We start from the raw sequence: 26,513 nt of genomic DNA on the forward strand, positions 1-26,513 counted from the left end.
AACTTAACTCCTCATACTCCCATCTAAGCTTTGCTCTGATTTTCAGCAAAATAAGCAAGAAACGATTCAGACCCTTTTCTATAAAAACACATACATAAACTGTGAACATCCATAATGAGGAATGGCTTTTTGACGTCTTAATTTCTCTGTGGTGTGTGCAATCATATCAGTCATGTAATATAAATGCAGAAGCTTACTTTAATAGCTCCGAGCTCAGCAGGAGATGAGAGAACAAGATCAGATCTCAAACCTTTGTCCTTCACAACAGCAGTTTGCCACCACTGTTTTATCAGCAAATATTCTGCTTCCCCAAACTTCCTCGGCTGCCAAAAGCCTGCAGTAGGTAGAGTAAGCTTTCCTGGGAAAAAACAACTGTCTGGAACAGTGGTACAAACTATGATTTAACCACTGCAGCCCCTTTTGGTAGTACAGCTATGCCACTGCAGGAAGAGCTACATCTGTCCACAGCTCCCGAAAGGGGATCACAGCCTGGAGCAGGGAAATCGGGGAAATCTTACAGGTGTGGAGGTGCTCCTGTACGAAGATGTCTGTAAAGCTGCTGCACCGAGACTTCACCTTCCCCGAGACTTCACCTTCCCCGTGGCTGCTCAGCAAACGATTTTGCCTCTTCTGCGAATCCATCCTGGAAAGCCCGAGGGATTTTCCCATCTCGCCCTTTCCATGTTCAGGCCCCCGGGAAAGGCGGCCACACGACCCCGAGAGCTCGGCGGGGCCGGGCTGGCGCTCACACCGGGCGCTCGAAAAGTGTTTGACCTTTTCATATTGACGAAATAGGAACACATACGGATTTTTCCCGACAGAACAGCGGGTCCCGCGGTGAGGAGCCGCTGGGACCCCGCACCCCTGCCTGCCCCCGCCGCATCCCCTCCGAGCCCCAAGCCCACCCCGTAACAGCCTCCAGGGGGCTGGGGGGCACTTTCCCCTCCCTTCCCTTCTTTGCTTGGGCCGAGCCCCCCCCCCCCCCGGTGCTCGCCGCAGCCTCAGCGCCGAGCGAGGGCCGCCCGCCGTTCGCTGCCGCCGCTCCCGGGGAACGAGGGCCGGGGCCGCCCCCCGTGAGGGCTCCGGCTCCCCGCACTGCGCATGAGCGGGTGAAGGCGGCGGAAGGGCCCGTGAGGAGCCGGGAGCCGCCGCCGCCGGAGGAAGCGCCGCCGCCGCCGCCTTCAGTGTCCGCCCGAGCCGGGAGGGGAGAGGCCCGCACAGCCCCCACCATGGTGAGCGGCCGCCCGGGGCCCCTCTGGGCCTGGCGCGGCACCTCGGGCCCGGGCAGGGGCAGCGCGGCCTGGTCGTGGCGCGCTGGGTGTCCGGGAGTGGCCGAAGGGCCGGTGTTGGAGCTCCGCAGCCGGGCACGATGTGCTGGCCTGGGGGCTACTTGTCCTCCTGCCGGGCACGGCAGGGCCGGCGTGTGGGGCCCGGGCCCGGGCCGGGGCCGCGGGGCGGGCGGCAGGGGCTGCTCCGGGCAGGGGCCTAAGCGGGGGGCGCCGGGATCCCGCCCAGGCCTCCGACCCGCGGGGCCCCGCCAGGCCCCGCACTGCGGGGAGGAGCTCGCTGGCACCTGGTGTGAGGGTTCAGGCACCTCTGCGAGACAGCGGCCGTGTTGTGGGCAGCTCTGTGCGGTCTGTGCCCTGCGCCTGCCCTGTGCCTGCAGCCGCACTGAGAGGGAGTGCAGGGGGCTGCTAGGAACAGGGGGTGCTCGGAGTTTTTCCTCAGGATTTCAGGCGTCTCAGGGCCCATTAAGTGCTGTCAGTTCATAGGGAAACTTAGGGGTGTTGATGCTCCTTGAGCTGGGATTATGTTGGAGAATTTCTGGATAATTGTTTTAGGGTTTTGGTTGGTTTTATTCATAGAAGTGTTCTAAAGGAGGGCCTTGTAGAGGTTCTCCTAGTAAAGGTCTTGTAAAGGTTTATCTTGTACTTCTCTGTAATACTATTCTTATAGCTGAGGACTTGCAGCGGACTCCCAAATCGACTGACTTTCTCCCGTGCTTCTTGTAGGGGGGAAACTGCAGTGTTTGGAACAACATTTGCTGGTTTTGTTGGCCTAAACAAAAGAAAAATATATTTCTTCAGTTTAATTAAGGGGGTCCTCATTGGCTCCTTGCACAGTGAATTATGCACCAGAGGGAACAGTTTATAGTAGCACTTCCAGGCTTTCTCCGTATTCAAATGTTGTAACAGCTTTAGCTACTACACCTTTACAGTTTAAAGCAGTACTTTTCGGTAGCAGTGTGTAGTTTAGGAAGGGTGTAGGAGGGAGTCTTAAGATCTACTGGTGTATGCTTATTGGCATAAAGATATTTTATACCTGCTGTTAATATCATTCTGACAAGTAGTGTTAAAAACATATTAAAAAAATTAGAATGTCACCTTTAATTGATGGAGTCACGTTGGCATAAAAATTTGGTTAGCCAGCATTTAAATTAGTGGTGCGCAGACCTCTAATGAACTTGTCACTATGTAACTAGTATAATTTTTAATTGAATAGTTTGATGTAGATCTTCGTTTGTGTTTTTTGATGAGAGCTTAAGACTGAAGTCTGACTAAAGTTCAGACTATGAAGGTGTCTTATTGTAATTCTGCAGGTCTGGGACTGTCTCAAATAGTGCTTACACAGTAATGTTACACAACTTTTTATGAAGACTTTTTTCCATAAAAATCACCTAGAGCTGTCTCACAGTATGTCCAGTGTAGGTAGGCAAAATAAATACACAGTTGATGAAGGAGACAGTTGATGTCTTGTACGAACTTATATTATTGGCTGTCTACGAGACTAGGAATTTAAATTGAACAATACTGTAGGAAGTAGCATCATAACAGAAAGAGTGAGGCTTATTATTCTGAGAATAACTTTTTGTGAGAAACAGCACAGTTCTGCCTGCTTGGTCTTCTTGGAAACACTTAACTAAAGAACCAGCAGACGTATTCTGTGTAGCAATTCTGTACTGGTAGATTGGTGTTTATCAGATTGGAGGGGGTACGTGAATACTCCAGTCATGGCCCCGAGCAGAGCTGTTAGGCCCTGTGCAAACAACTGTGTTCCAGGTTGTGCTTGTTGACTCCAGCACCCAGGTGAAAGGATGACATAGACACTGAAGTGGGACTAAATGACAGGCTGCAGCTTTTAGAGGCAGTAAATACACGTATGGACAGCTTCCAGTGCCCAGGTGTAGGATTCTGTACCTATACTTGTGGTATGTCAAAATCCTCTGTTTGGTTAGGGGAAAGGTAGGGAGACTTCACAGAGATTTGAGGATGCCCATCCAGAAACATGAGATTCAATGTCCTGTTTTTCTGCCCATGTACACAACTGCTCTTGCTCAACCTTCCAGTGGCTGTGGTCAGGTGGCTTGTCCAGCACAGTAAATGCCATGGCACAGCCTCCCACAGCTGGGGCCTGGCTCCCACCTGTCCATGCAGCACTGCTGGCTCTGGCTTAGTCTCACCAGTGTCCGTATGGCCAGAGCCTTGTGCCTTTAGGACAGAGATTGTCTGTCTTTGTCCCATATCTGGACAAAGCAGCCTGTTGGGCTCTGTCCTTTTAGGTAACTTGAGAAGTGTTTCTGTTCAGCACTCAGGGACACCACCCTGGCAGTATACATTGGAGGGCTGAGAGCAGTCAGCCTTTCTTACCCACTCTTCATCTGAGCTGACAGAGCAGCACCTGTAGAAGTGGTGTCCTTCACCTTCCCTGTTAGTGTGCTACTGCTTCATCTCATCCTGAGGACAATGGTGTGCCCATGAACCAAGGCAGAGCAGTAAGCTGGTCCATTTTGCTGTGAGCCATCTTCAGGAGAAGAGCTACTGCCTGTACAATTCTGAATGACCTAATGAATTTAGAACTGTGTGTGGTACTCGAGGCAAGTGTGTGATTCTCTTTGTCCAGAGCCAAGTGCTAGCCTTGTCTCTATTTACCTTATCTATTACATTGTCCAGTTTGTGTTCTCTGAAGAATATTTCTGTGCTGATAAATACTTAATTTCTTACTGCAAACCTCAGCTGACAGGAAGTTGTAAAATTTAATATTACAAGAATTTCGTGTCTGACGCTGTCTCCTGTAATGTTAGTATACTTCATGACATTGTTATGTAGTGTTTAACTCAACAAGCTATTTTGCAAGGCCAGCTATTTATACATGTATTCTGTGGTGAATATGCATGTCTGTAGCAGTTTGTTGATATTAAATATTTGAGGTTTGGTTGTCCCATAGTACAGCTTTAGATTCTTGGCATTACACTAAGGATGGAGTAGTCAGAGTGCTAGACAAGACGGTGCATGATTTTGTTTCCTCTCCTAGCTTACCAGAGATCCCTTTGAACTAAAGCTTTAAATCACTTTTAACTAGAGCCATGAAAAAAATATTCAAGAATATGAACTACTCTGAGAACAAGGTGTGAAATTTATTATGTAGCTCTTGATATTTTACTCGTGTTTTATGGTGCCAATGCAAATATACAGTATGAATAGAGCTTCTGCCCCAGACCAGAGTTAAGAATGCTAAACAACTGGCTGCTTTATGTTGTCCTTTTTTATTTGGAAAAGCCCTGATTTTTGATGTTTCTTTCACCTGTCAGGTTAGCATGAATTACCGTTTTATCTCCTGCAATCTTCTGTATATTGACCTTCTGCCTGCATGCAAATACTGGAATTATTTTATCCACTAAAAGAACATTATAGAGCGTGGAAAACAGCTTCAATTTTGTGTTGCTTGTGATTTTTCTCTTGGATTTTATATCCCAACAGACTTTGTAAATGTTTTTGTTCTGTTCCACTGCAGCCAAGTGGATTTCACATCAGTTTGAAACAGAAGCTTGCAAGTGTCCTGACTTTCTTACTTTGTGTGCCCTCTCTTAGAGAAACTGCTGTGGAAAATAAAATGTAGTTGAAGGACATGTTTGTTTACATTATGCAGAAACTGTGGCTATTTACTTTAATTGCTTTTCTCTTTAATTTAGATTTTTTTGGTAGTATACCTGTGTGCCATTGCTGTTGGTGGGTTAAAATGCGGTTCTGTGTATTTGTAGATTTTTGTTGTAATTAACTTTTGTTTTCTTGCCAAACAAAGAGAAATACTTATGATTTTGCCTTTTAAGTTTTAGCCATGTATTTGTTGAATACTAGCAGTAAACCAAACATTTGTAGGTGTCTCGTGGTTCCTTTCATGGATACAACCCAAGGTGGGATGATTCAGAAAGCAGAACTCCCCTGGCCATTCGTGTCCCATCAAGGCGTGACAGAAGTGGCATCGGGTGAGGGTGCCCGAGCCTCTGGGATTGAACTGACGTCAGCGGGGTCCTTGGGAAGTGCAGGGCTGCTTCCCGCAGCCACAGCTCTTGCTGGAGTCTGAATGCAGTCAGTGTAAAGGCCTAGACTTTGTGGAGGTTCATACTATTTTAGAAAAGGCTTTTACCTGTCACATGCATGAGAACTTAACAGGCTTTTCTTTGAGTCCTGTCTGAAACAAAAGCACAGATGTCACATCATTCAAATTGCTTTACTTAGCAGTGAAACTAGCAGGAATCGGATCATCTGTATCAGTGGCTGGGAAGGGAAAGGTGAAAAGCAGTTGCTCATTGAGGAGTGACTGGGTGAATGCCTTCCTTGGGGGCCACAAGGAATTTTGGGCAGCAAAACTCATCGTGCCCTGCTTGTCTCGCTGGTGGCCGCTTGTGACCTTCGAGCCAAGTCCAGGAACAGGGCTCTGGTAGGAATCTTCTGCTCTCCCATCCAGGCAGTGTGGGACAAAGGTTGGTGCTGTTTCCCATGAACATTATCCAGGAGAGTGGAGCCCTCATTTGGCTGTTAGCTGTCCACAAAATGTTGTTGACCAGTGTGCAGAGCTTATCTTTGAATCTGGGGTGACTAAAAATGAAGTGCAGAAGATAAGGAAAAACAATGCTGTAATCAGAGTTGCTAGAGAAGTTCTAGCATTTTTTGTTCCTAAGACTAGGAAAAAAAAAGTACTTGGGGAAATAAAAGTCCAAGTATTTTTCTTTTTTTATTTGTAGTCTTTCACTGAAGTATCTGATCAAGAAAAGGTTATTGAATTAGAATATTCAAATTTGGTACTTTATGGTAAGAGGCAAATCTTCATTTTAAAATCAGTGTTATACAACCAGATGTTAATTAGAATGAGTGTAGTTTTATGAACCTACACAAAGTAACTTTTCATTTGGAGAAGTTATTCTGTATTTTAAAAGTAAGGTTATCTGTCTTGTGACATCCTTATTATGAAAGGTAGCTTGGATACCACACAAACTTGATCAAAGGCTTGCAGAACTGCATTTTTCCTTTTCCTCTTAACCCAAGAAATAACAGTACAAATTTGTTTCATTTGCTTTCCACTGGTTTTCATTTGTATATATAGGCAAGACATGTATCTGTTAAATAAAATTCTATCTTCCAGTGTTAAAGTTGAGATGTTTTAAGTGGATTGTGTTGCATTACAGTGAGCACAGTTTCATTGTCAGGTATTTGTTGCCTGATGACTGTAGGATTAAAGGTTGTGTGCTGCTCTGTATTGCACTTAAAACAATAATAGACTGTTAGTGCTCAGTGTCTAGAAATAGCCCTTAAAAGTGCAGGTTTGGAACCTGTTCGTGTTTGAAGTGTGGGTTTTTAATGTGCTGAAAGAAGAGCTATAATAGAATAATAATAACTCAGCAGTAATTCTAAGCAGTAATTCTATCTCTTGCTGTCCTGTAGTAGGCTTGCAAAGAGTGTCCAGTCACTTAGGTTGTGGAGTGTCTTGTCCACATTGGCAAGATTCTGTAGAAACATTCATCAAGTATAAAGAAAGGGCTTTGGCACTTCTTCACTAAAAATAAACTCATATTTGTCCAGGAAAAATATGATTATTCAAGAAAAAGATTATGTCTGAGCAGTGTGATTTGTTGCATCTTATACCTTACTGAATGTTGTACTGATGAGTGTAATTAGCTGCTTGATTCTTTGCAATTTTGATCTTTTAAAAAGGTTTTATGTTGTTACTATCACTTAGGGAGCCCCAAGCATGGGAAGATCTCATGTACATATGTAGAGTTTAAATTTTATCATGAAAGGCATTTAAGCTGCAAGTTTTTGATCTAACAAATTGCACAAATTGCATGAGATGCAAAACACACCACCTTCTGTGGTCCTGGGCCTTGATGGTAAAGCCTATTTAAACCTGTTCCTTCACTTTTTGTGGGATGTCACTGCTTTTGGAGTTCACCCTTGCAGGAGCAGGGCAGAACAAAGGCTCTTGTGGTTTTACAGAGTACTTGCTATTAAATGGGCTATGCATACTTATGTGTACATGTTGAAAAAAACCCTAAAAACTAAAGGCACCAGCTTTGTGAAGAAAAGAAAGAAAAAAAGAAAAGAAAAGCTAAAATAATTAAGTATGGCTGCCCTATAGTGAAACTGAGTCTGTGGTGATGCAGTAGTCTGGCTGTGTGGAACTGATTAGAGGAAGCTGATAATTGATAAAGAAAATTAAATTTGGGATTGTTTCGTCTTCATTTGGGATTTCATTCAATGGTTTGTTTTAATATATCTGAGTTTGCAGTACATTTAAAAAAGCTGCAACTAAAAATCCATTAGTCATTTCTGGAAGTCATTCCACACGGCTTTGTCAGTGTAAGTGATTTTTGTGAAAGTCTGAGCTCAGTAGTGCAAGGTGCTGAATGTCTGGTGTGGAGCCAAGCGTGCACAAATGGGGTGCACAGGACCTGCTCCGATGGCCTGGCCTTTACCTGGAACCACAACTGAAAATCTCAGTTTCAGAAATGTGTTTGTAGCCAAAGGTCCAGTGTGACAAACTTGGTCAAGAAACTGAAATAATGCAGCAACACATAATAGCTTTAAAAATGGTACAGCCTAATTAATATCACTCTGTTTGAAGTCTGCAGTCTGAGCTAAAAGTTTGACTTCAGTTAAGTGTTGTAGATACAGGGTGGGTTTGGTTTGGGTCCTTTTTTTTTTTTTTTTTAAATTAAAGGATGCTTAAACTAAGGGTATTGTTCTATTTAGTATATTATGTGGGTGTCAGCTTAAACCAAATGTGATGCTCTTGTATTTTTTTTAATGGTGTAACTCTGAAGCTGGTAACTTAACTATTCTTACAAATAATAGTGTTCACACTCATTGTCATCAAGCCACAGAAAACTGATCCTGACTTTTAGGACAGATGAATTTGTGTTTGAAACATTAGTTCTTTTGTCTAATGATAATGTAATTGAACACTAATTATCCTTTGGAATTAAGAGCGTGACCACATACTGCTCTTAAATCATTCACTCTTTGGCTGAATTTTATCATGTCTTGGGATTTTTTTTGCCCTTTTTCTCCATATTCCCTGAGAAGGAGCTGTTGAAAGTACGAATACAATAATGACCAGAGTATACAAGCTTTGGTTAGAATACAAGGTAAGCTAAAAATGAAATATTTGTGCCATGTAAGAAATCCAATACTGACTTAGAATTTTGTCAGAACTTTAATTTACCAAGTTGTAACATTGGGAGTCTTTGCTTTGACCATATTGTGAGTGAACTGCAGAACTGAATTTGGGTGTAGTGCAGTTGTGTTATTGCTTTCTCCTGATCAGCAGTTAGTTTTGTGTAACTCGTACCCTTGAAATACCAAGTGTGCTTCTCCTAGTCAGAAATATCCTTGGGAATCCCTCTCTGCTGATAAGCTACTAGCAGCAAGTTTGCATTCAGTTCTGGGCTAGACCAGGGCGAGACGTCTCTGGGTCTGGGCAGGAGGCCTGGAATTCCAGAGCTCTCACCTTGGCTACTCACTCCCCCACCTGCCTCAGGCACAATTGCCTTTTTTTTTTCTTTGCTTCAGTTGCTGCACCTGTGAAATGGAGACAATGCCTTCTCGAAGGAATGTTTTGCAAATTATGTAGGTGGAGTTGAGGACCTTCAAAGTGAAAAACCTCTTAAAAAAAAAGAAAGAGGTCTTTAAGGTATTATTTCAGTGTGTAGCTCATGGATGACCCAGCCTAGTCCCTTGCTGCCTCAAGAGGCACCACTTCAGGAGATCCCGTTCCAGGTGTGGCCCTGGTCCTGCAGTAGCTGGGACCAGAAGGACACCAGTCTGCTGCTCAGTGGTGCTGAGCTGTTCAGTGGCCTGCTCTGCCCCGCTTCTGGAAGCACTTGATCAAGTATGTTGATATCCTAATTGCTTGGGAAAATGATACAGATACTGGCTCAAAAAACATGAAGAGACTGGTTTTTGTTTACTTGTGGGTTTCTTGTCCAGTAGACATTTCTAGTTACAGTATTGTCTGTTTTCACTAGAACAAGTTGAAATCATCACAGAAGGATAAAGTGCGTCAGTTTATGGTCTTCACACAATCTAGTGAAAAGACAGCAGTGAGTTGTCTGTCTCAAAATGACTGGAAGTTAGATGTTGCAACAGACAACTTTTTCCAAAATCCTGAACTTTATATACGAGAGAGTGTTAAAGGATCACTGGACAGAAAGAAGTTAGAACAACTATATAACAGATACAAAGGTGAGTACCCTGAATTTTAAGGCTTATTTCCTAGCTGTATATATAATTCTTATTTACAGTGTATTGGTGCTGCTGTGCTCTTGTGCTGGGAAATCTTAACTGACTCTTTCAGCTTTGTTTTTCTATACTAGTAATACAAATTAGAAGGGAAATATAGGTAGGTTTCTGCTTCACAAGGATTACATGCAGTTGCTTTATGTGCTCCAAATGTACCGACATTTATAGGACATTAGGGTCTGAGCTGGAATAGTGTGTACAGTGAGTAATTGTAATGGTTAACGAGGATTTTAGGTTGTTCTCCTGGGGAAAGCACATCACACAAGCTTGATCTGACAAAGTGAAAGGTTGCATACCAGGAATGGGTTCTGCCTTAATTTTTATTCAGCTTGTTCTTACAAACAGAGTGTAAAAGAAAACAAAGTCTCTTTATCTGTTATATAGCCAGAGTTCAACTGATATCCTACCACACGAAGTAAAGTGGATTCAGTACAGCAGAACAAATCCTGTGTTTTAGCACTTAAAAAAAAATCTAAAAATGAGTGTTGTGTGTTCTGACAGTTTTCCTATGTTTTATATGTATAATCCAAATACCATTTTTCTGAAGTCTGTGTTGGCTTGCATCAGTAGATCTTTGTTAGTGCAGTTGAAATGTGAGCATCTCACTTCCAGACCAGATATTGATTCCTTCATGGAAAGAGGAGTGGGCCTGGCTGACTTGGAATTGGTAACGGGGCAGTGTAACCTCCCCCTGGAGGTTACCATGTCCAAACTCATGCATGCTGGTGGTACCAGGAAATGCCTAAATCTGCTGTTGGGGTGGCAGTGGATGGGCAGATTTGGGTGTTGGTACAGCTTGGAAATGAACACTGCAGAATGGCTTATAATGGAACTCAGATCATCAGTCTTACCAAAGAGGCCAATAATGGAGTGTGCTGGGGGGAGAGAACCACTGCTCTGTAGGGAATGAGTCAGAAGATCCTGCATATTATTAGGCAGAAAACAAATGTTTGTGGTGCTTTTGTCTCTCAATGAAAATAGCACGAGCTTCATTGTATGGGAGGCTTTATTGCAGTAACTGCCTCAATTGTTTAAAAGCTCAACCATTGGGAATACTCATTTAATTTTGTTTTTAAAATACTCTCTTACAAGGGCTGATCCCAAAAATGGCTTCTTGAAAATGTTTCCATGTCTTAAATATACTTGTTGAACAAATCAGCTTTTTCAAATACCTGTTTTTCTTGATACTTACTTTTATGCCCCAAAGATCCACAAGATGAAAATAAGATTGGTATAGATGGTATACAGCAGTTCTGTGATGACCTAGCTCTTGACCCAGCCAGCATCACCGTACTCATCATTGCATGGAAATTCCGGGCTGCAACACAGTGTGAATTTTCAAAGCTGGAATTCATGGATGGAATGACTGAGCTGGGGTAAGTGTTCACTGAGTGTTGGATGGTGACAGTGGTCACCATCAGTTCCTGTTTTGGGGAATTCTCAGTCATGGTGTCCTTTCAGAGGTGTTTCGGAGCCCAGCATCGCTTGTCTGCCTCTGGCAAAATGCAGCCCTACCTTGGTTGTGTGAGCATTGTGTGGTGGTTGGCACAGAGCTGCTCTGGCAGGTAGAGCAGGGATGTTGGGCTGCACTCAGGTAGGCCTGGGGTTTCTCTGCCTTATGAGAGCGCAGGAGTCTTTATCACATTTTCCTAAAAATCTTGTGGATTGTAGAACCTGATATATCAGATATATGTGCAAATGCAATGTGAAGAGATAACAACAAAAAAATTAAATTCTTGTAGAGGTGCAGACTCATTAAAGGCTTCCTGAATTCTGTTTTGATAATTGTATTGTATTCCACAAATAGTTTATAGATTTTTGTTTAGCTCATGTTTTTATGGCAAAACGAATAACGAATAAATAAACGTGCTTTTTAAAATGCAGATGTGACAGCATAGAAAAACTGAAGGCCCAGATTCCTAAAATGGAACAAGAATTAAAAGAGCCAGGAAGATTTAAGGATTTTTATCAATTTACTTTCAACTTTGCGAAGAACCCGGGACAGAAAGGTTTAGGTATGTATTCTTATTTATAAGCATTTGTTCATGAATATTGGAAATGACTAAAGCAGCAGATGAATGTATTATTGTGATCCAATGAATCTGAAAGATAATCACCCTTGGGATGAAACACATCTCTGTGTTTTGAAAGATAGATGTCAATTTAAGGTGTTAAAATTGATTATTAATAAAGGCTACAGAATTTTATGAGAGAGGGTTTATTCTTTCACTCAAAGTGCAGTTTTCAGTAAGCACAATGGATTATGGTCTTACATTGAAGACATAATTACACCACTTAGAATGTGCAGCACTGAACAGATTAATTGAATTTTTACTTTTAGGATAAATTGAAGCTGTAAAGCCATTTTCTGTGTAAGCACATTTGTACAGTCCCTTGTAACACCAAAAATGCTTGCAAATGTCTTAGCAGAATAGAATTGGAATGGTACGAATGGATTCCTGTGTTCTGGGCCTGATGCCTGGCGCTGTCTCCCTACAGAGTTTTTTCCCCCCTTACCTCACTGAAGGCTTTTTTGCCATTATTTCAGAGTTCACATGCTAAGTGTGCCTTTGGTTGGTGTAACAGGTGGAGTGGAAGAATGACTTAATAAAACTAATTTCAAAACACCACAGTTTGGATGGAATTAAAGGAACAAACCCTGTCTATTCAAAACAACAAAAATGAGGGAATAAAAATTTCTTTTGAGCAGTGATGTTAAACAGCCAGAATACACATTCATTTCTCTACAGTGTGATTTGGATATTAGCCATTACTAGCATTTCATGATACTGTAACTTCTTAAGTTAATTGTTCTGCTTTTGAGAAGTAATACAATACTGCAGGGCTGGTAGGTTCTTCCTTGGCAGCTTGTGAATTTGTTTATCTCAGTAATGAAAGTGCTCTAAACTGGCTGCTGCTGGACAGCTTTGCATTCCCAGGCTGTGTGAAGATTACCTTTCTGCTTTAGTTTAATTGGTTTTTATGTATAGACCAACTTTTGGCTTAAAATGAGTATTGGAAAATAAGTAAAGAAGCAAAAGCTCTCTGTCTTGGTTTCGACTGCGTCCTTCTTTGACATCTTGCTGTATCTTGTTTGTTGTTTTCAGTGGATTGGGAATTTCATTGTATCCCAAGAAGCTGGAAGTGCTGCTAATCCATTTGAAAATACTTGTGCATGCTTGTAGTAATTTCTGAATCATGCAGATAAATGAATAGGCTGATTCGTATTTCTTGTAGGAAGTCATAATAATTTTTTTAGGCTGGTACAACAAGGAAAGTAGGGACAACAACTGAATTGTGGGATTTATTTACCAGGAAAATTGATTCACTTGCTTTATTTCTTGTTCATCATAAAGCTTCTTCGTGCAGGTTAAGCTCTAGCAGTGCCAGACAAGTATAGTTTTCTGAGATCCATATAGCATATACATAGTGTAAGGTAGGTTTTTTAAATTGTTTTTAAGTCTTGGTCTGGAAGTGATGTAGACCTGAGCTTAAAGTCTGGATGCTCATCAGCCCTTTCGGTGCTTATAAATACACAGTTCTAGGCATGAATTTACAACAGGGCAGAATAATTCTGGAAACCCTGGAGCAAAAGAATACTGGGAGAAGTACAGAGCTGCAAAGTAAGTACTCCTAGTTAGGCAATTAATTTTGGTGTGTCTAAATAACTGCTTGTAGGAACTTGCAAATTGATTTTAATGTATATTGACCTCTAATCTTGCAAACATTGTGCAGTAGTTCAGGCACAGTTCTGGAAATACATTTCCTCTGCATAATTCCTTACTACTGTGTAAGTACTGTGGGTGTCTGGAAAGTTCTTGTGATATTTGCATCTCATTGGAGACTTCCCTGTAGCTGGTGTTCATCTCAAACATTGTTTGCTTCTCTTGCATCTCTCTGGATAAAACTCAAAATGGAGGATGTATTTCGAGACTCTTATGTTTGATCCAGGAGGATTTCCGTGAGCATTCTCACACTTACAGAAACCTACAATTATATATTTACCTTCCAATTTTGTTATTTCATATAATTTCTTTTTTAAAATGTAGTTTGTCCCAAGGCATTATGTCATCATGCTTTACATGTTTGGACTCATATAATGAGTTTGAGGTTGCAGCATCCTGAGATTTGGCTTTTAACAGCCTTTGCTTACCCACAAGAATTATCTCAAAATTGTATAAATATGTCAGAATGCACAGTTTGTTTATAGTGATTGTTTACAAACCCCACTGTAAAATGCAGTGATTTGATGACCTTGCATTTTTGTATGCACACCATTAATGAAGCACAAGTAAATAAAACTTCCTTTTTTAATCTGTTTCCTTGAGCAGCTGATCAGCTTCTTCTGAAGTTTGTGTCTATTAATTTTTAGAAAGGCAGTAGTTTTAGTTGAAAGCTAAAATGCATGTTTTTGTACCTGAATCTCCTGTTAAAGAGAGATTTTGAGCCTTTACAGTCTTGAATGAGTTGCCATTCCCATATGCAGCTTTATTTACTGAGGTGTAGTGACATCTGTCTAATTTGTCTCTGCTTCTTGAGATTCAAACTTACACTTCTGTCTGAAATCAAATGCCTTTGCAGCTGCTGGAAAATCCTTCACCAATTTTATTCTTTGGTCAGGAAGTATCATAATGTGACTCTGCTGTTTGAGAACTTTTAATATGAGATACTAAACAATTCAGAAACTCCCCATCAGCATCTATTTTCCCTCCAGCAATGCAGATTTCATACTTAGTTTGCTGTTGATTTCAGCTCCAAGATCTACCTCCCTGGGTTCTTTTAAATATGTGGGCATCCTGGGGGAAGGAAGGGAGTGGTGTTCTTGGGTTACTGGTGTGGGTTTTTTTATTTTTTTTCCTGAGGTGTGCAGTTGATCCTGTGCTTTCTCCCCTGCTTTCACAAGGGGGTTGTTTATGGAAGAAATTTACTAGACTGCAAAATATATAAAAACATCTGTTAAAAAAGAGGCTACTTACCTAGGCAGCCTTTTGGGGTCACTGTGTGTACTTGGCTGAGAATACTGAATTTGGTAATTCACAGTGAGTGGAATTTGGTAATTCACAGTGAGTGGTGTTTTGTGCTGCAGCACAGAGCAATTACCTGGTAATTCCTGGTAGTGCAGCTGACCCTGGGCAGAGTTGTGTACCTGAGTCTGAAATGTCTTTTATCTGCTCACAAGCTCCTGTCTGCCCCTCCTGAGCAGGGAATGCCTGGCAGTTCAGCCTTTGGCACACCCCAGGGAGAGGAGCTGGCTCTGTCCTTCCCCTCCCTCCAAACTAACCAGACTCTGTTAGGAGCTGCTCTCTAATGTGTCAGGTCAGGCTTCACTCATTCCAAACAAACAGGAATTTTAACAGGAGGCTTTGAAAGAAAAAAAAACCAAACCAACCAACCCACCACAAAAAACGCCCAACAAACAGAAGAAGAAAAATCCCAAACCAAAACAACAAAAAACTACCCAAACCAACAACTAAAGCAAACAAGCAAAAACTCAACCCAACCAAAATACCACCACCACCAAATAAACCAACTATCTCCTGTCTGCTTAAGGACACTACTTAAAGATTCTTTTTCAAAAGGAAATCTTGACTGCATAAATGAGCAACTTGACAGAAGCCTCATTAGAAAGGCAGCACCTGTAATAAGGTTGCTCTAAAAATGAAATCATTAAAAGATGGTTTTATGTAACTTGTATTTTATATATTAAAAAAAATGAAAGTCTCAATACAAAATACTACAAATTTTCTTTCCAAGCCAATAGCATTTTTAACCAAAAATATTTTGCTGACTTTTAACTGAAGTATTGTTAGATAGCAAAAGACATATCAAATGTCCTGGGGGTTTTGGATATGTTAGATATTAATATGGGCAATTTTCAGTTCTGTATTCAAATAATAGTATCAAAATATATATGTGTAACACTTTATTTATGGTTGCCTATTTGTAAAGGATCCATGAGTATATACAAGTTTAATATTTTCACATTTATGGATACATGGTTCATCCTGGTGTTAGATACTTGTGGAGATAATATATTTGATATGTATATCTCTAAAAGTAATATATTTTAATATTACAGATTTAGAAATGGCCATTGCCTACTGGAATTTAGTACTTAATGGAAGATTTAAATTCCTAGACTTGTGGAACAAATTTTTGTTGGTAAGTTTAAACCTTTACATAATCTGGACTGCAGTATTTTCAGAACTTGGAAGATAAACATGTTTAACTTTTTGAGTAGATGAAATAGACTGTCTTGACCTAAATCTCAGGTATTCATGGTGTGTACAAGAGAAATACGTTTTGGGGATATGGATGTGTCTGAGACAGTAAAAATGAACGTGTAATAGGGTTTTAATGTATGTCTTTTTAAAATATAAATTTTCCACCTCTCCAAACAGGAACATCATAAAAGATCAATTCCTAAGGATACCTGGAACCTTCTTCTAGACTTTAGTACAATGATAGCAGATGATATGTCTAACTATGATGAGGAAGGTAAACATTTCCATTTTCTCTTATTAACTTCTAACTGTGTTTTATGCTGCATTTATTACTGGGTATCTGCTGTGGCACAGTCTTTTAACAGCACAATTGGAGTATCACTGGTGATCTGAAGTCCAGTTAGGGATGCTTTAATGCATGTTGTAATCATCTCTCTGTTACTGCTGTTTTAAAAAAGAAATGCTGAAACTTTCATGGAATACATTTTCTTTTTTTGTTCTGTCTAAGCTCAGACACCAATTCTTCCTTATTGAGACAAACCCAAATTCTTTCTTACTGAGACAAACCCTGATATTTGTCCATTTAAAACCCACAGATTCTCTGTTGGTGCAGTTCTTGGCATCTTCATCCAAGTTACTGATCCATGGTCTGTCCATCTCCCTGTAGGGTCCTCTGCTTATTGCATTTCGTAGCTGAGAATGTTTTTAAGTCTGGTTGCTTCAGTTTATGTGAGGCTTGGACATGTTTTGACATAGAAGTGAAGCTGGCAGCACACAGGGCTTGCTGAACAGAACTTGCTTCCTACCAAATGTGTTTCTTGTAAACTTTTGTATCGATCTTTCCTCTTCCAGTCCATCTGTAGCCAGGAACAGCTGATTACCCTCAGCACTTGGCAGCACATCAGTTCAGTGAAACCAAACTTGTGATACCTCCAGAGCAGAGGGGAGCAAACTTCTACAACTTTATTTAGTAATTATGAACTGTCCTCATTCCCTTGTCAGTTTTGAGTTAGGATTTTGGTCAGTTTTTTGTTTTTGTGTGGAAGATGACCCTTGAAAGAGATGTGTATTATCTGGCTTTAAAGGAAGCAGAAATCTTTAATCAGCTCTTAAATTTCAAGGAGAAAAATAAAATCGTACTTTTTTGCTTCAAACTCTTCCTAGTTTAATACTGGAAAGTAAATAGCTTGTCTGGATCTGAAGCTTGTGAAAGAATGCCTTATTGAACCAAGTTCTTATATTGTGGTGTTTCTCTCTTATAGGGGCATGGCCAGTTCTTATTGATGACTTTGTGGAATTTGCACGCCCTCAAATTGCTGGGACAAAAAGTACGACAGTGTAGCACTAAAGGACTCTTCTAGAGTGTACATAGTCTGTACAAATACCTGAAATGGAAAATTGCACAGTCAATTTCTGCTGGCTGGACTGAACTGAAGATCAATCCTCACAATATGGCTGAGGGTTGAGACAAACCTTTAAGGATACATTTTGGACCATATCATATTTCATTCTTCTACTGGTGGTTTGGGCTTTTCTTCTAGTCTGGACCACTCTTGCCCGTTAAAATTCCAACATTGTGGATTTCATCATGGATTTATTTTTTGTTGGTGGATCGCCCTAGTTTCATCTCCCATAAGTCTTAGAAGCTTTATAATTATTTTGAGGTTTCTGATTTCACATAAAACACAATGCTGGTCATCATCAGACAACTGTTGTATGGCATCTGAATTATACAGATCAACATCAAAACAATTTTTAAAAGAATCCTTAAATATACACTTGGGGCTAGTTGCAAAGACTGTACTGATAGCACTTCCTGCAAGAGTGATATATTTAAGTGTACTGGGTCCGAGTTTTTTCTTTCCTGGAAAAGTGCAGGTGTTGTCTGAGTTCGAGTCTCTGGTCACAGCAATGACAGCAATGACCAAGGAGCCCCAGGGCTGGTGATTGGGGGTCTCTGGTGCCTGGCTGAGGTTTGCTCGTGGCTCAGCTGCTCTGGGGACAGCTGGGGGACGACACAGCTCGTGCACTTCCATCCCGTGGGCCGTGGCAGAGCCCTCAGTGGGACGAGCTGTGTGTCCTCACAGAACCCAGTGTTCTGTAGGTTGCTCTCTTAAGAAATCAGATTTCATTACAGTTTTGAAATGCTTATCTGTCAGAGAAAGGTTTTTCATTTATGTGGAAATCAAACACTTGAATATACTGAATTTGTGTCTTAACTGTTTGCTACACAATACAGTATTTTAAACTGAGACGTGACTTTTATGGCTGAGGTGTGATGAAGCAAATGGCCCTGTTGTACAAGAAGCTGGTGAGGTTGATGTGAATCTGGGTTTTGAAACCATGATCCTGGTAAGTTAAATCTTTGTAACATAGAGGTACTGCCATTATGGATGACACCCTTTTTTAAATTATTTTGTTGAGTTTTCCTTAAATTGACATATCACTGTGGTTGCCAAATACAGAAATTAAGAGTAAAGCTTTCCCAGACAAGCACAGATCAGATGCAAACTACTACACTGGCTTTGTTTGTTTAAATTATTTTGTGGATCATCACTACTTCTGTCTTGCTGCGTTTGACTGAATCACGTCACTTGGATCAAAGCAGGTTTTAGCAGATGCAATTCTTTAATAATACAAGAGCTCTTTAGCTGCTTTTATGGTCTTTTACTCCTTACTGAGTTACTTGTGAAGAGATTTGATAAATTCTGCTCTGGAAAACAGAGAGGAGACAGACCATAGTTACAAGTGAGGAGAGGGGGTTTAAGCCCATGCTCTAAATAGTGCCCTGATAAGGCCAGAATTATTTTTGAGATGAGTCATTGGTACTTGCACTAAACTGCAGCACGATTTTTTGCAAATGCTAGAAGGATTTTAGGGAAAAATTGACTATTAAACAGCTAAAATTTTTATTTGTACTCTGTGCAGTTGACCTTAAGGCTGGCTCCCCTTACAGCAGTGCCCTTTTGGCAAATCCAGTTGTGCATTTATTCCAAAAATACAGCTCCTCAAAAACATTGCAGACTTTCTCCAGCTACTGGCGTTGGCTATGCCAAAAACTGTGTGTTTTGCTGCTTTCAGTATTTCCTTTCTCAATTTTGTGTAAATAAAAATGGGGATTTGAAATTATGGGGGTGGGTGGGGTGGAAAAAAAAGCTCGACAAGGTTATCTCTGCGTGCTGTTTTCTGTCTTGAGGGTTTTGGTACTGTTTCAGATTGATTAGTTCAAGTATGCTGTGTTTGGAGAGGAGAACTGACTTGCTTTTCATCCCAATGCAGACTTGTCCCTCAAAAAAGTGTGGGACTGGGCAGTGGCAAAAGGCCACGGTGTTTTAGAGACTCTTCCTTTCAAATGCAAGATCTTTCCAACAAAATAGTGTTGTCATCAGTTTGGTACTACATGCTTATAATTACTGTGTAATTATAAAGAAATACATAAAACTTTGACTAATTATGTTGCAGAAAAGGGTTATTTGTGCTATCATGGCATCTTAAAAGTTTTTCAAAACGACTGAAGTTGAAAGAACATTGATTTAACAGGGTGTTGTTCTAAAGACAAAATGCCTGGTTACAGGGAATATTTTGTACTGAAACGTGCTCGGATGTGGCCATGTGGTTTTTTCCTTTATATATGTGTGGGGTTGTTTGGTTTTTTTTGGTTTTTTTAAGAATGCAGCCAGTTGCTTACTTGGATTGGTTTAATTCCTAAGTGCTTATGTCTTCAATTTGATGATCTCCCTGCAAATGGATCGATTTAATTTTGCCAAATGTCAAGGAAAAAAAAAATGAAGGCAAACATCAAGTTTGTAAGCTGTTTTTATACATTAAAATATGTACAAAATTAGAAGTGCCCTGATATAAAACAATCTTGAGATTATATTTAGTAAAAACCCATCATTTACATATCTCTGTAAGTTCAAAATGTAACTTCTTACAATCCCTCTCATTACCAACAGAGGCAATAAAGCTCCAGTGAAATTGCCATGACTGAGGTTTGTACTGCATTGTTTCAGTGTATTATTTGTAAAACTTGTTTCTAGAATGTGCTCTTAGGGAGTGTGGGGGAAAAAAAAAGCATGGACTACGTGTGTTCTGCATAAAATACAGTTTAGGGTAAGTCTTTCATTTGGGGAAAAAATTCTGCTCTGCCACCTCGCCTCTTCCTTGTTCCCAGCTCTTGGCACTGCCATTCCCCAGCCTGTGAAGGAAGATCCCACACACTGCAGTGGTTCAAATATGCTGCAAGTTCAGTAGTGAAGCAACTTTTTTATTGATCAGCCTGTTAATAAGTAACATGACTTGCTTCAAAACTGTTCTACGATGAAATCCGTACTGAGACATCCTTATTTAAGAAAGATACAATTTTTTAAAGAATGCATTTAATAAACTTTTGTCATTCACACTTTTATTTAAATAATGTTGCCAGAAGTCTCTGTAGATTTTATTTGAGGATGGTAAATTGACTGGGTTTGGCTTTTAAACAAAAACCCGTGGTGCCCTTCAGGCCTCTCAGCTCTCCAGGAGATGACCATACCATTAAATATCTGATGTAATTATAATTTTATCTATCAAAAATAGGCCTTAGCTTTGTAAGTACAGAGCTGGTTTAGTACCAACATGTAGAAGTATCTGCAGAAATAAACACCAAGGGTTTTGCTCCTAAATAGGCACCCGTAACTCAGGCCCAAGTCTGACCATTGAAACTGGTACAAAACTCAACACCCAGCTGGTGGAAGTTCTCAGTCAGTGAAAGCTGCCTAAATGCCATTTGAATGCTTTGCATGAAACTACAACTGTTTCTTTTATTTCCCACATCTTTGCCTAAAGGCCCTTGATTTCAAAATTATAATAACTCAGAGGGAAAGGGGTTATATCTGCCAAGGGAGGCTTCTGCCTTCCTTAGCAGACACCTGTCTTTCAAAACCAAGACAACTCAATTCTGTGTTTTCAGAATATAACATTTCAAGTCTTTCTCTGTTCAAAGGACAACTGGCAGGAGTCAGAGGGATAAATCATTAGGTGAGGAACCTGTGAGGGTGAGAGAGGAGGGGGCTGTAAAACTTGTGTGGGGAAGAGACCCAGGTTGGTTTTCTTTTTCTTGCTGGTGACTTCTCTCCAGCCCTGTTCCTGACTGACCCTGGGCCTGGGGTGCAGCAAGCCTGGCTTTGCTCTGCCACGTCTTCCTCTACCCCTTATGTAATTAAAACAATGATTCAGCTAGAAGTGAAAGTTTTATTTAATAAATATAATTTTCATAAACCATTTTCAAAACAACAACTGACCAAGCTGTACAAGGAGCAAGCACACGGCCTCGCTGGCAGAGGAGCAAAAATAACATCAGGCAGCCACAGTGTCAGAGGTCCAAAATTCTTTGTATTATTGCTCATTTCCCATGGGCAATGCCCCTAGTCTGCCTAAAGTTAGGGTCAACATCTTTTAAAAGGTACTTCTTGCAGAGATGAGACCATTCCAGTTTTTTTCTTCAAATCAGCAAACTCAATCACACTTCATTAAAAACATGAGTCTAGATGATGATTTGTTATTTTTGTATGCATTAAATCTGAAATCTGTCATGGGACTGCAACTAGGACTTGTAAAAATATATTCTTTGAGATACAAATAAGAACCTCCTGCAGCAAGGTGCACCTCATTTTTAACCATTTTCAACTGCATGCTCCACAGATCATCTTTTATCCTGTTGTCAAAATGTAAAAAGGGTGAGAACCTGCTGCTGTTTTAAGTAATATCCTTGAAAACTGCTGAGGAGAGATGAATACACCCCCAGGCCACAGAGGTGCCCGCCAGGGTCTCTTTCAGCCAAGCCACGCTCTGCGGCTCCCAGAGCAGCGCGTTTGTTTCCCCGTGTCCCGCAGAGCTCCTCGGCCCTCCCTGCGCTGTGCGGTGACACGGGCGGCAGCGGGAGCAGCAGCAGCAGCAGCAGCAGCGCCTCTCTGGGGTGGGACGGGCTGGGGGACACCGGAGCGGGCACAGTCGGAGCCGGGCGGTGACAACAACAACATCCCCTAAGGAGCACCAGGCGGCCGGGGCAGCACACACGGCTCTGAGCGAGTCCTGACGCCTTTGGAGCAGCACTGAGTTGAAGGGAGAAAGAAATCTATAGAAAGAAATCTATAGAAAGCAGAAGCCTGGCAAATCGCACTGCTAAGGAGCCACAAGAGCTGGCAGAGCCACGAGCATCCCCAGCATCCCGGCCCTCCTTTTACACGACCTAGTCATTCCCAGAGCAGAAACCAAACCGTGCCACTGGAAACAAACAATAGAAGCAAGGAACGTACGAAACAACCAACAATAAAGACATTTGCAGAAAAAATCCCCCACCCTAGAGCTGCAAACGAGACAGTCTGGCTGGGAAATAATTTAGGAACAGGATAAAGGCTAAAATGAGTCCCTGGTGAAGGGTTTGCCCAGTTCTAGGAATGCTCCTTTAAGCAGTGACATCTGTGTAACAGGGCAGTGGTGAGGGCAATGACAATGGTGAGTTTATTAGGGATTCTACACAAAAAAATTTGAAAACCTCGAACTAAATGGTTCAAAAGCACGTTTTGCTTGAGCACTTTAAAACACTGACTTTCACCAAAATGACAAATATTCAGAAGTACAGAAGTAGCAGATGAAACTATGAAAAATAATTTAGGCTGCAGCTTTAAGACACTTTAGCACTAGAAAATGGTATTATATTCCAATATAGAAGTTACACGTTCATAAAAATACACATTTGAAAGTATTACTGAAGATTTTCAATAAGAAATTATAGGTGCTTAATATGCATTCTAAGTTGCACAAGCTTTTCTCAAATAATTCTGAAAATGAAAAGCTGAAGTTTTCAGCATTCCTTCCTTTGAAGCTTTTGTTCCCCCTCCCCTGCTGTAATCTTAAAAAATACACAGAATATTTTTAAGCGGAATATTTACATTTTAGTTATTGAAACAATTCAGAACATCTTCTCACTTAGTTGTTTTCCACTGCATCCTCATGAAAGCATGAGTTTGGCAACTGAAACTGTTTTCCTAAGTAACAGAACCAAGCCCAGTTTTTCCCAGAAGCAGAACTGACCTGCAGGGAACATGATCCTATTCGGGAGCAGCTGTGGAGAAGGTGCTTCCTTAGGGACACTGCACAGTAAAGTGAGTGTACACCACTCTTGCTTTGAACTATAAACATCTACTACAGGCTTTTATGCATTTCAAGGCTAAATGGTAAATAATAAAACACTTTCTCCTCATGGCAAAGCCTCCTCCATCCCTTCACACTGTCACTGGGAGGTGAATGCCAGCATTACACTGAATTAGCTGTTTTTTTTCACTTTTCCTCGTGAAGGACTCTGCACCATGCCCAGGGCACAATGAACTGGTTCCTACAGCTACCAAAGAAATACACAAAGTCCTTCTTCCTTGAATAAGAGCATTTTTAAAAGATTTGTGCCGTCAACACAAAACCCCAGTGACTTCCACACAAAGTATTTGTCACACCAAAAAATCTGCCCTTACTCAAACCATGGCTTATGCTCTTACTCAATGAGACATTACTGACTTAGATTTACTGCAAATAGAAAAATATACCTTGGCCGAGGGATGGGTTCTTAAGTCCTTCCTGAATTGTTTAAATGCAAGTTTCTTCGGTAACCTTATAAACACTGGGAAAAGGGAAAGTAGGGGGAAAGGGAGGAGAGGAGAGGAGATGGAAGGTTTTAAAGAAACACATAATGAGTGCAAATTATTCTTCAAGTACACAACTGTGCTGCTTCTGTGCAAATCTACTGAATGCACTGGTGTGGTAAAAGCCAAAATACATCACCTACAGAGCTGGGCCAATGGAAATGCTTGGAGTGGGGTTTATGGCAAAGCCTCTGCTTCCCCTGCACACAATGAGCCCGTCTGGGATTCAGGGCAGGACACACGAACCACATGGATGGATGAGGGCACACGGTCACACACACTGACAGGACAATGCTGTGCCTGACATGGACAAACAAGCACTGCTGAGAAGTGAAACACTGTGATTGAGGTGTAAAATACAGCTAAACAGCAGATATCTGATTAGTAAAATAATTCTGTATTTCCTAGGTATCCATGGCAGCATAAAGACTTCTAGAAGGAGAAACTAGTAGGAAGAAAATTCCTATTTTAAACTCAGGTTTTATACAGATATGAAAAACAAAGGAAGTTACAGGAGTGAAATTCAAGTGTATTTTGCTACTAGTGCAGATCTGGGGGGGGCTGGATGGATGACCATCAGGTTATTGCCTCTCCAGCCAGATCCAGGTTTTAAGCCATACCCAGTGGGCTAAGTCACATGTTCATACCTGCTGCTTGAGAAGGCAAGGCTCAATGGTAGCGATTCTTCATCCCCTGGGCACTCACTGGGGGGATCGATCTAGTGCACACTGACATGTTCAACCTCAAGCTTCACTGCACTCAGGCATCTGAAGACGTGATACAGAAATGCGCTGTGAACGCTGAATTAAACACTTATTTAAAAGGAAAGGTTGCTGTATTTTGTTTCTTCTTCTTGTCTCGTAATTTATTTTTAAAGCTTCTTAATTTCTGAACTGGTCTTCATCTATAGCAGTGAGAAAAATCCCTCGTGTGTTGCAGGTTCAAGTCACTACAAATTTAACAACAAAGTTGCAATGACAATTTCTTTGCTACCCAGACCCTGCCTTGAGCACTGAGGTCTTGTGAAGTCCACAGTACCTGCAGCTTTCAGGTCAGAGTGAAGTTGCCACGCAGTAACACTAAAACAAAGCTCCAAGAGGAGAGCTGAAATAATCCCAGTTGAAGTCATGGGCAGGAAAATGAACAGCAGAGCTGTTTATAGGTAAGGAACATCTAAAGGATCTGATCCAAGGAAAGTGGGACCTGTTCCTTTGCTCATTGAACTTGGGAGAATTTGGGATGACAACAGGGTAACTCCTCTGGCAGCAGCCCAGTTTACAGTCAGTCAGGTTTACAGCAGCCCAGATTTAGAGTTTTTACCCAGACCTAATTTTAAGATGGATCTTTACACCTTTAACTGTCTGACAGGAAGAGTACTGCTGTTATTGATGGGACTTCACTGTCAGAGACCGACCAAAGGGGGTGTCCTGGAGCAGCAGCACTTTTCCCACTCCCCAGCACCTTTCCTAAGGCACCCTTGCAGCACCTCCACTTCATCTCCCACATCCAAGGACAAGCAGGGGGTTCAGCCACCCTGGCTGAGGGAACAGTGAAATGCTGCTGCTCCCCAGCCCCCACCACGCAGACACATCTGTACTGGGACAGGGGGGGCACCTGCAAGATGCACCACCCAGAGCTCCAACTGTGCAATTTGTTTTTATTGGCATACTTAGGTATCAAAACATTGCCATCAAGGTCTCGGATTCCTCCGACAGACGAAGATATTTAAGCATTAATTGTATCTTCAAAGTACAACATGACCAAATATAAATACATGAAAAACAACAAAACATGCAAAAATTCCCCAACTTTAAAAGGATTAATAATTCAAAAAATTTATGCTAGTGAGACTTCTGCTCAATCCACAGATTCTTTAAAAATTTTTCCATGGATCCAGAACTGTTAACAAAATACACAGGGCATAATAAAAGATGACTGGCTTCTGTATTGTACTTCAGGAGAACAGTGAACTGTTATATCCCTTATTATTCCAAATTACTGATTTGTCTCAGTTAACAGTGTTTTTCAAAGCAATGGCTAATAAATTGCCACTCATACACCAGCATAAATATTTGAATTGCATTTAACTCCCCAAAATTACTAAACTGATTGTTTATAGAATACAGTAACCGTCCACAAAACAAAACTGATTTGCAAACTGCTAAGACAGCATCTGCAAGACAGCTCAAAATGAATGTGTGTGTTTAACGGGAAGGGTCATCATGAAAAACACAACTTTTAAAAGTTTCATTGTGGAGATTCAAATTGATTCAAATTGGATCACTCAAATTTGGGAGGAGAAAGATTTCTGTCATCGCGCTACAGGGACGTCTCAAGCATTAAATGTAGGATTCCAATGTGCTCATACAGCAACAAAAAGGATCAAATGGTCAGAGGTGAAAGCATTCCTTAAAAAAAAAACCCCAACTTATTTAGCAATTTGTAGATATAATTAGAAAAAATCCTGGAAGCGATTGCTGTGCAGATTATGCCAGGCCAGACAAGCCCTGCCTGGACTCAGGAGTCCCTCTGGGCTTTCCCAGGGCAGCGCCGGACACTGAACTCGCCTCAGCACCTGCTACAGGTGTGTGAGCACCACAAGGCTTCCACAAGGCATTCAAAAATGTCCCTGTCAGCAAGTGGCTGAGTCCATTGTGGAGAGAGTCAGGATGCTCCTGTCGTTGGCATAGAAGGGATCCGATGAACTCCATGATCTAAAGTAACAATAAAAGAAAAGTTTGGCTGACTGGGAACTTGTACTCTAGAGGTGAGGAGAAAGTCTATGAGAGCAAGAGATAGAAGTGTTACGAGAGTGGGCAAATGTACTTCTTTAAGGGACTAATGTACTAATTTCATGTAGGTACCTGCAGTTCATTCAGACCTTTGGAAACAGAGGCCAATTCATGCCTGCTGTGTAATTAACACAGCTACAGATATTTCCATCACTATGAATTAAAAACAAGCAGAGGTTTTTATGCCTGTTTTGCAGCTGAAGCTTTAGTGCTGTGCCTTGGGAGGCTGTGAATGCTACCTGTCTA

At 41.3% G+C, this 26,513-nt stretch overlaps 2 protein-coding genes across 8 annotated transcripts in view; one reads left to right on the forward strand and one right to left on the reverse strand.

Annotated features, from left to right (window-relative positions):
• The first annotated feature begins 1,063 nt into the window (after nucleotides 1-1,063).
• Nucleotides 1,064-19,787, forward strand: DCUN1D1 (defective in cullin neddylation 1 domain containing 1). Its single transcript, XM_032120189.1, has 7 exons — nucleotides 1,064-1,232; nucleotides 9,302-9,518; nucleotides 10,783-10,951; nucleotides 11,460-11,590; nucleotides 15,655-15,737; nucleotides 15,977-16,073; nucleotides 17,062-19,787. Exons 1-7 carry the CDS (start codon nucleotides 1,230-1,232, stop codon nucleotides 17,139-17,141), a joined length of 780 nt encoding a protein of 259 aa, XP_031976080.1. The 5' UTR covers nucleotides 1,064-1,229; the 3' UTR covers nucleotides 17,142-19,787.
• A 1,230-nt stretch (nucleotides 19,788-21,017) lies between these two features.
• Nucleotides 21,018-26,513, reverse strand: part of ATP11B (ATPase phospholipid transporting 11B (putative)) — a 65,506-nt gene continuing 60,010 nt past the window's right edge. For 3 of the 7 annotated variants that reach the window (XM_032120200.1, XM_032120194.1, XM_032120196.1), the window contains one exon: nucleotides 21,018-23,453. In XM_032120200.1, the coding sequence (XP_031976091.1) occupies nucleotides 23,420-23,453 (34 nt within the window). In that variant the 3' untranslated portion in view covers nucleotides 21,018-23,419. Of the gene's footprint in view, nucleotides 26,190-26,513 lie in introns of all 7 variants that reach the window. The other 4 variants (XM_032120190.1, XM_032120192.1, XM_032120197.1 and 1 more) reach the window with 3 other exon arrangements.

Source organism: Corvus moneduloides, chromosome 10, assembly GCF_009650955.1.
Source record: "Corvus moneduloides isolate bCorMon1 chromosome 10, bCorMon1.pri, whole genome shotgun sequence".
NCBI classification, from domain to species: Eukaryota; Metazoa; Chordata; class Aves; order Passeriformes; family Corvidae; genus Corvus; species Corvus moneduloides.